General features: G+C 38.5%; 1 protein-coding gene across 1 annotated transcript in view; it reads right to left on the bottom strand.

Annotated features, from left to right (window-relative positions):
- Positions 1–16,008, bottom strand: part of LOC109933514 — a 60,823-nt gene that overhangs the window by 22,142 nt on the left and 22,673 nt on the right. Inside the window, exon 6 of the mRNA XM_048597044.1 lies at positions 1,161–1,273. Coding sequence (XP_048453001.1) covers positions 1,161–1,273 — 113 coding nt within the window. The remainder of the gene's footprint in view (positions 1–1,160; positions 1,274–16,008) is intronic.

The raw sequence follows: 16,008 nt of genomic DNA, 5'->3' as shown, positions 1-16,008 counted from the left end.
TACACCTTGTTGTCTCAGATTCTCCAGCATCGGCAGTTCCTACTATCTCTGTTGTATGTTATACCTCTGTTATACAGTACCAAGACATATCTTTTTCAAGAGGGACTGAATGAGTGACATGTTGAAAGTCAACTAGCCGAATTTTTAAAGCTAGCTATACAATAACTGCGCATTGATCGTGTTTGCTCATATTTTATATACAATTATGTCATTATTGTATCATTGAAACAGCCTAGCACCACCAACTCCAGTACAGATTACACTTTGTGCATACAGGCATGCTTTTCACATAACAAGCGTAGAGCTTGATTAGCACAATTTCTCACAATGTGAGCATCAAAATAACTCACTTCTCCTGGTTTAGTTAGTGCTATTGTACTGTGCTATTATTCCATGCATAAAGAGGGTTTTCAAGGTTTGTACTTCAATGTGTTAGAAATGCTTGTTCCGTTTAGACCACTGATTGAAATTTAACAGAACGCAAAAGAATTAAGATCTCAAATTTAGGAACTGGATAGTGCAGTGGGTTAGAGGTTGGATTTGCTTCTGTCCTGATGATTGAAGTGAAAAGCTCCTTTATTTGTATGCTATAAGTGTTCAGTGTAAAACAAGTGCAGAAGACAGAAATTCAGCTCCCACCGCATTAGCATGAATTACCAGGCACTCAGATTGGTCAAACACGTAGGTAGCATGAGTAATAGATATGTAGTTTCCAGAACAAATGTTTCCCTGTACTTGAAATTAGGGTACTATACTATACACACGGCCTGAAAATGCTCAATATTGATGATGTTAAAAATACTTTTCGTTACAAAATCTACATTGCTGAGATCCCTCAGAGATGAAAAAAAAATAAACTGTTCTCATAATGTCAATCAATTTAGCATGCTCTAAAGGTGAACATTCCAGCTAAACAAGTTCCCATCTTCAGCAATATCATTCTTTCATCCATCTCAATTCTTTTTGCATTTTTGTAAGACACAGAAATAAAAGGACATACCTCATGCGACAAAAGATTATGAACCAATACACATCTATTAAGGACAGCGTTAAATGTTCTGTATAGCAGCAGCATTAAGAGATGAGTGACTCCAGTGACTGCTTTTTGTATTGGTTCTACTTATATACCTACTAGTGATTGATTGGAAATGTGATCTGACCTGGTGACGTAGTTTTGGTGCCCTTGATAGTTTCATAAAGGTCAGGTGAGGTTTAAAAGCTTGGCTGTCTGCAGTCAAAATGCCATTTGCTTGGAACCTTGTCTTCACAGTCTCTGTGGGATAAACGATTGAGATTTAGTTATTTCTGGATAAAGTGGATGTATAATACATCTCCTAACATATCTTCTGTCTGTCACAGGACAGAAACAAATCAATAATTTCAGGAAGAGTTGTATCAATTACTCAGCTAAATAGCCATGTATCAAATTAAGTGGAATACGCATTACATTCTGTAGGTCCATACATGTTTAATTATCACAACAGCTTTCCAAGGGATATTCAATACAAATCTGATTGCCTATCAACAGAGATGCTCTGACGAGAAAGCAACTGGCATTTGTCTCATTCTGCTTCCGGTACTAAAAACATTTTATACTCTGCATTTAATGATTTTTTTTAAAATAAATAAATGCATTAACCTACAAAATATTTGAGATTTTTTGAAACAAATTTGTTTTTAACTAGGACCAAACATCTTGTGTAAAACATACGGCACTTTTCTCCCTCCAAGCAGCAGAACATGTCCACGTAATTTTTTTTATTTAAATTGAAAATATGAAAAAGCAAGAGCACTACACAGAGGAATACATAGGATTGGATTGTCCTGTAAGTAAATGTATTACCTTTATACCTCTAGGGCCACAACAACTTAATTTAGATAGTCTTTAGCATAATAAACATCATAAGGTGCTTCACAGGAGCCTTTAATGGGAAATTGACACTAACCACATGCTACAATATTAGAATACATTGTTAAAATCAAAATTTTCATCTCAATTTCAAGAAGTGGTGCCCTAAAAGTGAAAAAAGTAGTGGAGAGGTGGGAATATTTAGGGACGGAATTCCCGAGTTTAGGGGCTTGGCAGCAGACTATTATTCAATCAACTAGAATTAGAAGACTGAAAATTTGGTAGAAATTTGGTGGGAGTAGAGAATGGTGACTTCAGAGGAAAGGCACAAAGTGGAATAAGACAAGATGTTCAAAGGAGGCAAAACTTCATGAGAAGTAACGGTCTAGACCAAAGTGTGGCGTAATTTGGTGATCAAGCCACATCTCCACCACGCAGGCTCAGTGGAAAGAGCAGCAGGGATGGGGCTTCATTTATGGAGAATGTGTCATCAGCCCCTAAGACATATTTCCAATAAGGTTATATTGTTGCAGTTACCAGCCACAGCAAGTTAATGAATGGCAAGGAGCATGTTCATAAGTGAATCAGTTTTCTGAAGCGAGGAGTGGAAAGGGACAGTTAAAGCTTACACTTTGGCAATCTACAGAGACAGGAATGGAAAGGGGAGTTGAACAGGGAGGCTGTCGTCCAGATTATCCCTAGTAGATGCAGTGGGCAGGAAAATCAGCAGGAACAGGATGGTGTACTTGTGGTTACTCTTCAAAATGTAGTTGTGCTGTTTGCCTTGATGGACCCCTCAGAAGATGAAAGAAGAAACACAGAATAAAGATGTAGGCTTATTGAAGAAGGAATCAAGCCTGGGTATAAACAACATTCATCAAAAGGGAAAAAAAAACACGTAATGACACCTTACAAGTTCCTACACAGCTGTGACTTCACGCAGCTGAAAATTAACATTGAAGGGACATTGCACAATAGCTCATAATCTGGCATATGTCTGTCAGCAACGCTTAGGAAAAGACCAGCTAATGGAGGAAATGAAAAGGAAAAGAGAAATGCCGTATTAGAGCCCTCCTGGGGCTGGGAACTAAGACAAAAATGTGTTGGGAACAATAAAGGGAATTTTACCCTGCTGTTAGCTCAATTAATCCACTTGACGTTCAAATAAAAATAATTTGCCCCAGGATCACTAAGATGGGCACAGAATTTATTATTTTTCCAAAAGAAAAAGGATGCAGATGTTCCCTCAAGGTATTACACTTACATGTTTTCTTTTCCCATCTTCAAAAATAATTTCCAAAGCCTCACTTATTTGAGCCGAGTATACATTTATTCTCATTACATAATGTATGGTAAAGCAGTGAAGTCAGAGGTCATTCTTGTTGCTGTATTTAGCTTGCTGTATGTGGCACAAGCTCTCTCATGATATCCTAGAATTAAGAAAGCCTTAGAAAAAGAAAAAACACCCTCAAACCATGGCTTAGGCCGTAAGTGACAGAACAAACTTCTTCAAAATAACACAAGCAGCAGTAAAAATAGTCCACCAGTTTGAACTCTTTTTACTGAATATTTTCATTCCAGCTTTCTCCTTAGATGCAAATGAACACAATACAACTCATTAACTCAAATGATACTGAACCTATCTTTCTAATTTAGCATAAACATAACATTCGTTGCATTTCTCCCTCGAGTCAAAAATACTGCTGAACTGGAGCACAATATTCAATTCCTAACTCCAGTACCATTAAAGCTTGACCAACAACACAAAAAGTATTATTTCTCCAGATAAAATAACGCTGGCAAACAAAGACAAATCATTCAGCTCAACAACAAATTCATTTAAAGTACCATTTGGACAATGAAGGAAATCACAGTGCAAATAATGGTCAATTAAAAACCATCAATTCGTAATGTGTTTCATCAGTGAAAAATATTTATATGAAATGAATATGCTATCTGTTCAACTAGATAGGAACCCACAGATGTCAACTACATTATAATTTCGTGCTGTGGGGTAATCAACATTTACAATGACTGTTAGTTTTCCACATTTAGATAATTAAAATAAAGATTTATAGCTGACACCAAAATTCTCTACCCATCGCACACCGTTCAACTCAAAGTGAAATCCAACAGCTAGTTGTAAACATAACTGATACTGCATACAAATCAATAATTGTATTTGTGCTTGCGATGTTTGTGCCTTACTATTTCATTTGCTATTCATCTTATATTAAAACATTGCTGGAGAAAACAAAAGCTGCACAAACTTTTATTTGAATGCAGCCCAACAGCTACATGTCCATAATTTTATCAATTTAAAACTTCCTGTTAAGACTATAACCTCTCATGGACTAAAATCCCAGCATGCTGCAGTTAGTTACCGAACACAATACAAGTTTACTGCTTATGCTACACAAATTTTATATTTCAAATGAAGCTTGGAGAATGTTTTCGTATACCCATCCTCCAGTCATTCAGATATAACACTACTGATTAAAAGCAATAAAAAAACCACAATTTAAGCCTTGGGAATTTATATTAAATACATCAAATTGAGCTCCATTTTATCTTCACACAAGCTGTAATAGCTAAAATATGCAAAAGTTTAAAACAATAACTATTTTTTCATTAAAAAATAACTTTTGGGAAATACCAGAGTTAAGGACGATTCAATTCAAATAAATACTCAGCACTCTTTTTTTTAAAACATAGCCAATATAATTGTAACTTGGATCTTCCAGACCACAACCCCAACACACACAGACACAGACACACACTCCCAATGAATCTTAAATGATGTTCATCTTCCATGTGTGTTTCAATTTGGTATTAAAGTCCTCATTTACTTGCCTACGCTTTAATGTTCTATTTTAAAAGTTAATCTAAACTGTGTTGGCTGTTTCCTTCTCTTTTGTTTCACTTGCCACTGAGCTTCAGAAAAAGCATAACGGCTTCAGAAAAAGCATAACAGCTTCAATTCAGACTTTGAGGTGTTTTTGTATCAATACACTATACAAGAAACTTTGGAAGCTTAATGACCCCAATTGAATCTGCGCTCTGCTACATTAATACCGCAATTAAAAGAGGTTGAATTTCAAGATTATACAGGTCATATCAATTGTGTGACATAGATTAATTGGGTGAAATAAATGTTAATGATACATTACACACACGATTGTGCTACACATTATTCCATGATTAGTATCATGGTGCAACATTACCATCACATCCTCAGGAGATCCTGCACATCCGTAAATTTATTGGTCTGTAATTCTTAGTGATGGAATTTGATTCTAGTGTAAAAATTGTTTAACGAATATTCTATTATGTTTTCCTTTCAAGTGTTTTTATTCTTTTTCATGTGCATGTATAGTTACTGAAATGAAACTGGCAAACTGAAAGAAAAATGTCTGATGACCAGTCAAGTTAAATAAGGGGAGGCAATGGCCTAGTGGTATCATTGCTGGACTGTAAATCCAGAGACCTAGATAACACTCTGGGGACCCGGGTTCAAATCCTGCCACGGCAGATGATGGAATTTGAATTCAATAAAATATCTGGAATTAAGAATCTAGTGATGACCATGAATCCATTGTTGATTGTTGGAAAAACCCATCTGGTTCACTGATGTCCTTTAGGGAAGGAAACTGCCATCCTTACCTGGTCTGGCCTACATGTGACTCCAGACCCACAGCAATATGGTTGACTCTCTACTGCCCTCTGGGCAATTAGGGATGGACAATAAATGCTGCCTAGCCAGCAACATCCTTATCCCATTAATGAATAATAAAAAGAAACTTCAGCACTGGAGTCCCACAGTGTGGGTCTAATTTTTCATAAGGAAAACTTGGGATAGAACAGATTTGAAGCAGCAACAAACATTATCCAAAAGCACTGACAATGTTCTTACCACACAACATATCTGCCTCACACACGGGAAAACAGATCAAATATCGGGGAGCATAGATTTAAGGTGACAGGAAGAAGGTTTAGAGGAAAACCTTTGTTCACGGAGAGGGTAGTGGAACTTACTGCCTGTAAGGTCAGTCGAGGGAGAAACCTTCATAACTTTTAAGAAATATTTAGATGTGAACTTGCGATGCCAAGGCAGATAAGGCTATGGGTCAATTACTGGAAAATGGAACTAAAATAGTCAGATGGTTGTTTTTGCCTGGCATGGACATAATTGGCCAAAGGACCTTTCTCCATGCTGTCGATCTCTACGAGTATGAATATAAAAGTGGGTAGAACAATGGAATGTGATATTAGGCACAGAAGAGTAGAAAGTACACTTCAGCAGGATCATATGCATTTTGGTGATAAAATCACAAAGGAGCATAAAGAACAATAGGCCCCTAGAACCTACGTCCCCATTCAATAAGGTCGTGGCTAACTTGATTGTAGTCTATCCAACTAGGAGTCTGTCTAGAAGTTCACCCTCCTAACCAGATCGTTATCGACTCCTTTGTCTATCCAACTGCTTTTCTCTCTCTTCGGGCGCTATCTTATCATTTACTCTCTACCCCAACCCCCTCCCTATTTTCTGCAATATAAACTGATGTTTTCTCAGCTACCATCAGTACTGAAAAAGGGTCACTGGACCCAAAACGTTAACTCTGATTTTTTTCTTCACAGATGCTGCCAGGCCTGCTGAGCTTTTCCAGCAACTTCTGTTTTTGTTCCTGCAGTTCTTTCGGTTTTTATCAATGTTCTTTTTCCTGTCTGTGTGTGTGTAGAGGGAGAGTTTATAACGGGGTTATAGTTTTTACTAGTAGAATTATATACTGACAGTGCATAATTGTTTACCTGCAGTTAGAACTTATAATAAGTAGCAATTCTTATCAAGTGCAGAAATCTGTTCCTTACTTTGTCAACCTGGGTCTGAATGTCAGATAAATTGGGGAATTCTTCTAACAAGTAGTTTACTTCTGTGACAACTCCAGGAATAGAGGAGCTTGATTTCCAGCACATTACAGATCATAGAATCCCTACAGGGTGGAAACAGGCCATTCAGCCCAACAAATCCACACTGACCCTGAGAGCATCCCATCCAGACCCATCCCCCATAACCCACCTAAGCTCCATATCCCTGAACACAACGGGCAATTTAGCATAGCCAACCTACCTAGCCTGCACATCTTTGGACTGTGGGAGGAAACCGGAGTACCCGGAGGAAATCCAAGCAGACACGGGGAGAATGTGCAAACTCCACACAGACAGTCACCCGAGGACGGAACCCGGGTCCCTGGCGCTGTGAGGCAGCAGTGCTAACCACTGAGCCACTGTGCCGCTCATCTCCCATAGATAAAACAGTTAAGTGCCATTATTGTCTTGCACTGTTTATAGCAATTTGCAAGAACTACCAAAGGTGAAAGGAAAACAACACTTACACTATAATGGAAGGGGAGTGCTGATTGGTAAGCACTTTGGAAGCTACACAGTGAAGGTTCACTAGATCGATTTGTGAGATGAGAGGATTGTCCCATGATGGGAAGCTAAAGAATTAGGAGCTAAACTCTTGAGTTTAGGAGAATGAGAGGTGATTTCATTGAAACATGGATGAATTTCAAGGGGCGTATGAGGGCAGGCAGCACACAGTCCTAAATGATTGATCCCTTCAAAGATGAGAAATTTCTTTACTCAGAGGGTCGAGAATCTAAGAATTCCCTACACCAGAAGATTGTGGATACTCCACTGGTGAATATATTCAAGGTTGAGATGGGCAGGTTTTTAGTCTCTCAGCGAATCACTTATACAAGTGAGTAGGAAAATGGAGGGAAGGCCAAAAATCAGCAATAATTATACTGAAAGGCAAAGTAGTTTAAGGGTCTACTCCTGCTCCTTCTAGGTTTTTGTAAATTCAAAATAATACTTTTAGAATTGACCTAAAATTATATTTTATATTTCCATAAGTATTACTTATAGAATTATTATTATGGAATAGTATTATGTGCATTTGGCCACTCAATGTTCTGTAGCTGTCTGATTTTCTGGAGCTAATCAATAAAGTTGATATTCATACAAACTAGAAACATCATTGAAACATTGAAATAGGTCAGCTTCAATTCCATTAAAAACACAGGCAGGACACTTCTAATGATAGCAAAACAAGACATAAACTTTTTATTAACCGGTACTATGCAAAACCAAAACCTAATGTAAAGGGAATATACATTTCGCTGTTATACTTAATTTACCGAATAAATCACTTAAATAATAATGCAACTTTGCCTTAAATAAAACTTAGCAGCAGAGAACCTTCTCACTTACACTCTCAGGTGACTACTTGGACATTGTGATAAAACAGTAAACTTCTGGTATTTCAGTTGAATAATTTTTGCTGATTTATCGAGTGTGCTGAGGCATAACGTGCCAGGTAAAATAAAGATTTTTTTCTTAGAATCCCTACAGTGCGGGAACAGATCCTTCAGCCCAACAAGACCACACCGACCCTCAGAGCATCCCACCCAAACCATCGCTCTATAACCCACCTAATTGACACACCCCTGAACAGTATGGGCAAGTTAGCATGGCCAATCCACCTAGCCTGCACATCTTTGGACTGTGGGAGGAAACCGGAGCACCTAGAGGAAACCCACACAGACACGGAAAATGTGCAAACTCCACACAGACAGTTGCCCGAGGGTGGAATGTGGCACTGTGAGGCAGCAGTGCTAACCACTGAGCCACCATGCAGCCCTTATTTGAGTTTGTTGATATCAAAGCTAAATTTTACATAGAAGTAGCAAATAAAATTCACATAACTGGGATCAAACCAAGGCTAAGGTACCAACCTTGATCTTATAAATATCAATAAAATTCAGCAACGATTAATGAAAATGCACATTCTATAACGTTCCAATTCAGACTGGAAACGTAGATAGTTAGCATCATAATAAGCCAAAATATTTGCTGGCATAGTGTTTCGCTGTAAAAACATAAATATTCAGGAGCTTTTGCAAAATTGCTGCAAGATTGAATGAGGCAAATTTAAATCAGGAATAAATGGGCAGGAGATACCCTAAAACGATAAAAACTATTTATACAATCATCTCCCCCAACCGATCTACTGCTGAGCAAAAGAGCATTTACTTAAATCAACTAGCCAACACTTCACACAAATTAGAATTCCATGATGTGCATAAGAATCGGTTTTCAATTTAGGGACTTACTGGGTGGAGCATGTAACTTCTTCCAGCTCAGGTGTTGGGTGGACTGAAGCCTTCAGTCCTGTTTCAATTCCCAAACGCCAGTCAAATACAATCGAAGCCCGGTCTTCACATGGTAGGCTTCCCAAAGTCTGTACTGGTGGAAATAATCTGCTTCACTGCCTTTTGTCACTAGGAGCAAACCATGATCCTCGTAGAAGTCTCATGCTCCCGTTGAATGAATTGGAGATTTTAAATCAGTGAAAGTCACTGAATCACTGACAGTAACACACTTTTTCCTCCATCACAAATTTTTCACCAACCACCATAAAAATGCAAATCCATACCAATAATATTCTGGTGTAATGCTTCAATCAGAAAACATGTTGTAATTACTTTTAATCACAAGAAAACACAATGTATACATTCACAACACACCCAGATCTCCTTTCCCACCTTTTAATGGAAAAGACTTGCAAGAGATTTTACACGGTTTGGATATGAAGTCAGTCAGATACTTTTAAAAATTAGAAGATGAAACATTGCCTGCTCCTGGATACCGCACACTCTCCTTACTCAGCTATAATGAGGATGGTTGATTCAACACAATTGACCTCAGCAACTTAAGCAGGAAACCAACAAAATTCAGACAGAATCTTCAGCCCTAATCATTAGTTCTATCACCTGGAATGAGTAAGCAGATATCAGAAGACGACATAATGGATTGAGTGTGTGTGGAGACTAATGCAGCCCCAATCCCAACAATAAGTTCAAAAGGACAAGGTGAAGACACCCACAGCTGAATAGACACACCAATGAAAATGGCCACTTTGACAGAAAAACCACCATCCACTGAAGCACACTATAACTAAAATCACAACCTTCAAGAGAAGGCATGATGTATATTTTTTGTTATCCACTTGTAGGACATCAAATACTTTTGTAAAGTAGTAAGGTCAGTGTGTCATGCTTTACTTTTGCTAAAGCCAAGGAATTTAATTCTGTGTCATAACTTCACAGATGTTTCTTTGATACAGTCAGTGTTATTCTGTGTAGGTTTCCTGGTGATAACTGTTTGGTTTTTATGACATTTGTATTGGTACAAGCTGCCAAATTCTAATTTAATGAGTTCATCCAGAAATATTTTCAGAGTAACTGACTGGGCCTCATGAGGTACAGACTTCCACAAGCTTAGCCCAATGCAAAACAACTTGGACAGTGCAAACCATAGAGGCCTCTTTCTCTGATCAAAAGGGAACCAATTTGTACATTTATGTATCTAAACTAAGTCACCTCCATTTGCTCACATGATCATAATGCTCAAGTTACAAAGGTTTTAAGTGGGCTACTGAATTTTGTATGTACGTTGGTCTACATCTTCCAATCTCCAGCAAACAGCTCATCCAAAACAAAGCAGTTCCCACTATCTCATCCAAAACTCTGCTGTCCTATTATCCTATCCTAATCAAGTTACGTTCACTCATCGATCCTATTCTTGTTGATGTACATGGATTGGCCCCAATTGCCTCAATTTAAAATCAAAATGCGCAGAACTTTCTTCTCCCAAAGGTAGTGGACTTCTGGAATTCTCCACCCCAGAAAGTCATGGAGGCTAGATCGGTGAAGGTATTTAAAAAGAGGAGGTTGATAAATGGATATTTGAAATATTGAGGTTATGAGGAAGTGGCATGAAAGAGGAGTTGAGGCCTGGGACAGATTAGCCATGATCTTATTGAATGTTGATACAGGTTTAACAGAAAAAAACATGACCTACTCCTATTGTGCACTGAATTTTATACAGGAAAAAAACCTAACAAATGTACGAAGCAACAACAGCCTTGTTGTAAATTTATTTGGATAAGGTACACAGTATACCAACCTGGTCACTTGAGAAAACAAAAAGCAGAAAGGTATTTTATTAAACCAACTGAAAGCAAATTAAACTGGAAGAGATCAGGTTTTATGAATTTTGGAAACCAAAGCATTCAATAAATACCTTATTAGCATTACCATAATTTGTGGAGTTGTGTTATTCCGATTTTTATATTAGCAGCACAAACATTAGTGGTCACTGAAGAAAAAATGGACTTTGTCTGGGCTTTCAGATTTTGTAGATCACAAATTAATTAATTGATCAATTATTCTGGAATGAGGTCAAGGTACTTTGTCCCTATCATCTTGCTGTAAGTGCTGAGGACGCGAGTGATGGAGTGCAAGTATGTGAGTATATCCAGCAGATACGGAGTATGTTGGACCTGACTGTCCACGGCAGCTGCTAACCAGTCCATAGTGACAAGCACATGCTTGCATGGCAGAGGCAGAACAATACAAACAGTGCTGATGGAGTCCTCCAATCTGCTTGTCAGATTTTCTGGCGCCTCCAACAAACCTGTCAGCAACTCCCGAGTCTGCCTGTGCATTTGTATGAAGTTGTTAATTGTCAACACTATGGGATGATCTTCTGTCAGGGGCTGAGCAGGTGCCAGTATTCAGAGTGGCAGTGATTGGCTTTTTCTCCTCAATTAATGGCAGCGATGTGGCAGTGATGTGCTCACCAGCGTGGATTTCCAACTCTACTCCAGCTAGAATATCCACTGAGCTGTCAGTTTTGAAGGTAGTAGAGGGTGCAGGAGACAGCCTTGTCAATGAGGATCTTGGTCTCTGAAGATTCTGTGGCTTCCTCAGATGTGGAGGGTGTGTCTTCTGGAGCCACCTCTTGAAGGAAAAAAATGTGCAAGTTCCACCGGTCCCTGCTGGAGACTAAAGAGAATGCACTGCAAAGAAAGGGTAGAAGTCTGTGTATGTTAAGGTTACATTCATATTGGCAGTAATGGGAAAGCACACCAGCAATGGACGACAATTCTTACTTAGTTGCGGAGGCATGTAGATTTTAACATCACCAAAGGTCACCAAAGGTCACCCAAGGTCACAGAACTCAGTGGCAAGGGCAAGAATCCTCTCCTCAACAGGGGTAAGATGATGAACATCGGATGCAGTACCACCCCTTTTGGATTTTTCTGCCCTATTCTAGGCTGTTTTCTGTAGAATCAGACAAACAAAGTGAGATACAAGTAACTGGTGCAGGTATGGGAAAGGTGCTGAGATGTGTCAAGTGAGTGAGTAGGCAGCTCAGAGGTCTTGCACAGTTATTAGTGTAAGCGTTTGGAGGAGTTGGGACGGTGAAGAAGATGCTACATGCAATAGTGCCCATGAGCCTTGGTGGGAAGTTGGTGCAGTAACAGAGACAGAGCGAGTGTGAGGTAGCACTTACCCTCAAGACAGCAGGTGGTCATTGATGTCCTTGTGACATTGCTGGGTATTCCTGCGGACTACTGAAACAGCACAGACCTTTGTGACAACCTTGGGCCAAGCTAACAGTGTCTGGTGATGTGGCCTCCTCTGCTGGTCCCGACAGAAGAGGACAGACTTCCTCTGCACTACCTCATCCACCAGGACTTCCAGGTCCCTATGGGCAAAACCAGGGTGCCAACATGCCTCTGTCCACCATCTTCAGGACAATTCTTTAGAAGGAGGAAACGTGCTGGGCAGTTCCAGACTGTCAGCTCTTGACCAGGTTCACGACTGCATTTTAAATGTGGTGCCACTGATGACAATCGCAGAACAACTCAGCAGTGGTGAGTATTTTCGCCTCTGCCAAGAGGAAAGATGAGACAAGCAGCGTGCCATCAAGGCTTGATGTGTAGCTAATGAGGTAAGTTTCAGAGATAGTGTGAGAAATCTTGCTAGGATTTATGGAGAGAAACCCTCCAACAAACTCACCAAAATTGCCGTTTTGCCGATTTCTGTTAAAATTCAGCCTATAGTTTCCAACAATGCGATACTTTGTAATGGAGTGTTTAGATGCAAAGTAATTGCACTGTACTTTAAAGTAAAATGGTGTATAATTTTTGATGATATGAATATTTTCAGGTATGCATATTCTTCAATATTTTGAAATGTTTTAATTTGGTCAGTTGTAGGATTTGGAGGGAAATTAACATTGATTTAGTTTAGTCATAATCAGTACATTAATTGGTTCATCTAATACATTATTCTGCTTAACTGTAATCAATGTTCATTTCAGTATCTTAATATCATGCAAATTTGCTTAGCTTCACTTTACAAAGAAATGCACCATGCGTTCACAGACAGAATAAAGACATTACTTTAACTTTTAAGAGTTATAACTACAAGGCCGAGGGCCTCTGTTTAGCTTATTTTTACTTAAAATCCAGACTTCCAAAGTTGAATAATGCTTGTGGATTATTCATCCCAGCTTGTTAGCCCTTAAAAAAATCATAACCACTGCAGTACCGTTCTAGCGGTGCTATTTTAATTTGTTTTAGAAGTGAAGCAATTGACGAAATGTAACCTCTGTATTAGAGTTAATTTTGTAAGGTTTGTCATTGTATAGCATCTTAGTCTTTCATTACTCGAAACTATGTATTGAAGAATGTTTCACTACTTGACATTTTATATACTTTGTATAGCAATTTGTTCAGATTCATACCTTGTGATCTTCTGTATTTATTTTGCATTATTTTGAGATTATGAGCAACTTTTCACACTTTTTTTTAAAAAGACAAAAGATAAGGTTTTAAAACTCTTTCCAGGTATTCAAAAACCACACAGGAAAAAGACAAACAAACAATCTAACAAATGGCTTGAAGAGGAGGAAATAGTCAATGATAATGAAGTTACTGAATTAATGGGGACTTCGCCAAATAAGCAAGAATTGAGATGGGAGTTCGAAAGTATCAAGCACTGGGTCCTGACTGCACTATTAATATAAGCCATAGGGAGATATAGTGAAGAGTATGGTACCGTGGATAATAGACAAATTAAGGAACCAGTCAGGAAATAGTGGGAGGTGGCATTAGTCAATGTCCATCACCCTTACGAGCCAATTAGAGATTGCTAATGCATCCCATAAATCTCACCTCCTCCTGACCAATTAGAATGTAATGATGTAATTGATCATTCCGCGGATTGTGGCTTGGAAGGAGTTAATAAGCAGTAGGTTCAAGTGATCAAAGTGCACATCAAGTTTGAAAGTGTCCATGTGGAAGCAGCAGATCTTCAAAACATGGAGAGACCAGAGGCCGAGTGTCAACTTTCACCCTAAATTGAATGAGAAAGGCAAGAAGTGTGTAAAGTTGCTGCCCTGCTTTAAAAGGTATTATCTGTAACTGAAGTGAAGTTTCCTGAGTTTCCGTGCCAGACTGTCTCGTTAGTTAAAGTTTTAAATGAATAAAATAATATTAGTATTTGGATTTAAATTGTACTCTTAATTGTAAATTTAATTAAACTCTCAGTAAAATAGGTCATCACTGTTTACTGTTGTGTAGTGATATATACACCCAAGGCTAGTTATTTAAATTAACATTGATGTTGGGTGATAAATAAGTGTTTTAAAAAAAGTCTGAGCTTTATAACAGGGCATTTTCCAAAAATTCATTATTCATTCTTTGTAGTGTCAGTAAGTAACTAGGAGTCCTGCTTACTGTTTATTAAAAAGATAATGCGACGATAATATGTCTTTAAGAGAGGTGTTCTGTCTTGTTAGTCTTGCAGAAGGGTGATCTCACAGCAGTGCTGAAATGTTTCATTCAGGCAGGCAGTTGGTAAACAGCTTTGAGTTCTCCCTGGGTGTTGATTTTTTTTTTTTTTAATAAGACAAATGAATTATAAAGGGGGTGAGGATTTTGGTTTTGCATTCAGTTATTTTGTAGGTTTTTGCTGGGTGCTATAGCTGAAAGCTTTAGTTCTCTACTGCTAGACAGAAGTCTTAGAGGCTTCCTCTTAAAAATCAAAAAGAGCAGATTGTTTCTTTCTACAGGACTGGAGAAAGACAGCACGTGAGAATAATAACTGCTTTGCCAAATTACTTTTGCCAAGGGTGTGCTTATGGGATGTTGCCTACATTGGAACAGTTGATAATTAGTGGTTAAATAATACATTACCTTGTTTACTATTTCAACAAAGTTATGCAAATTCTTTTGTTCTATTTTAACAGTTGTAAGAATAAAGTGTTTTGATCAAAGCTTAGTGATGGACCAATCGAATCATATCTGGAGCACTACACCTTACACTTGCCTTTTTGAAAAAGTATATAAAAAAATTTAGGGTCTGGGTTTTTTCCATACTATACTTTGCGGGGTCTGATCAGGTCCATAGCTATAAACTTAGCATTCAGCAGCCGCGCTGCAAAGATTTGTGGACATTGTGTGAGTTTCTCTGTGTCTAACAGAGACAAATACTAAATGTATACTCTTAAATGAAATTTTTATACCCAACTCAACAGTCACTCAGCTTCCAGCACGTTTCCTCCAAAAGCAAGCGCCACAGGTGCTGGAAATCTATTTTTTTTAAATAAAGCAGAAAATGCCAGAAATACTCAGCAAGTCAGACCATATCTGAAGAGAGACAGAGGAAGTCTACATTGACAATGATGCCCTTTGATCAGAACTGATACAAGTTTAGAACAGTATAAGTTCTGAGCAAGGGGAAAGACAAACAAGGACAAACAAAGGTCTGAGAAATGAAAAACAGGAGTTGGTCTCCCCTGACTAAAGGGAATGGTGATGAGGCAAAAAGCAAAACAAAAGATGAGTGTAGAGCAGCTGTGCTGCTGACAAAGCTGAAGTAAGAGAAAAACTGAAACAAGTGAATTAAAAAAAAAACAAAAAAGAACTGAAGTGAGGTGCACTCATTGAGCCTCCTTAATGTCCAGTTCCACTCTTCAACCACCCTAATACTATGTCCTCATCCCATCGCACCTTTTCAAGCAATTGAAGGAGATTTAATACCTGCCACTTTAGCTCCTCTCCTCACCATCCAGAGCCCAAAACACCTTTCTGGGTGAAGCAGCGATATATGGGTATTTCTTTCAATCTAGGCTACTGTACTCACTGCTCACAATATGGTCTCCTCCACATTGCCAAGACAAATGCAGACAGGGTGACCACTTTGCAAACACTTTCCTCAATCTGAAAGCATAATCTTGCA

Source organism: Rhincodon typus, chromosome 5 (genome assembly GCF_021869965.1).
Source record: "Rhincodon typus isolate 14 chromosome 5, sRhiTyp1.1, whole genome shotgun sequence".
NCBI classification, from domain to species: domain Eukaryota; kingdom Metazoa; phylum Chordata; class Chondrichthyes; order Orectolobiformes; family Rhincodontidae; genus Rhincodon; species Rhincodon typus.
The sequence above is the reverse complement of the archived record's forward strand: the minus strand, read 5'-3'. Positions and strand labels throughout refer to the sequence as shown.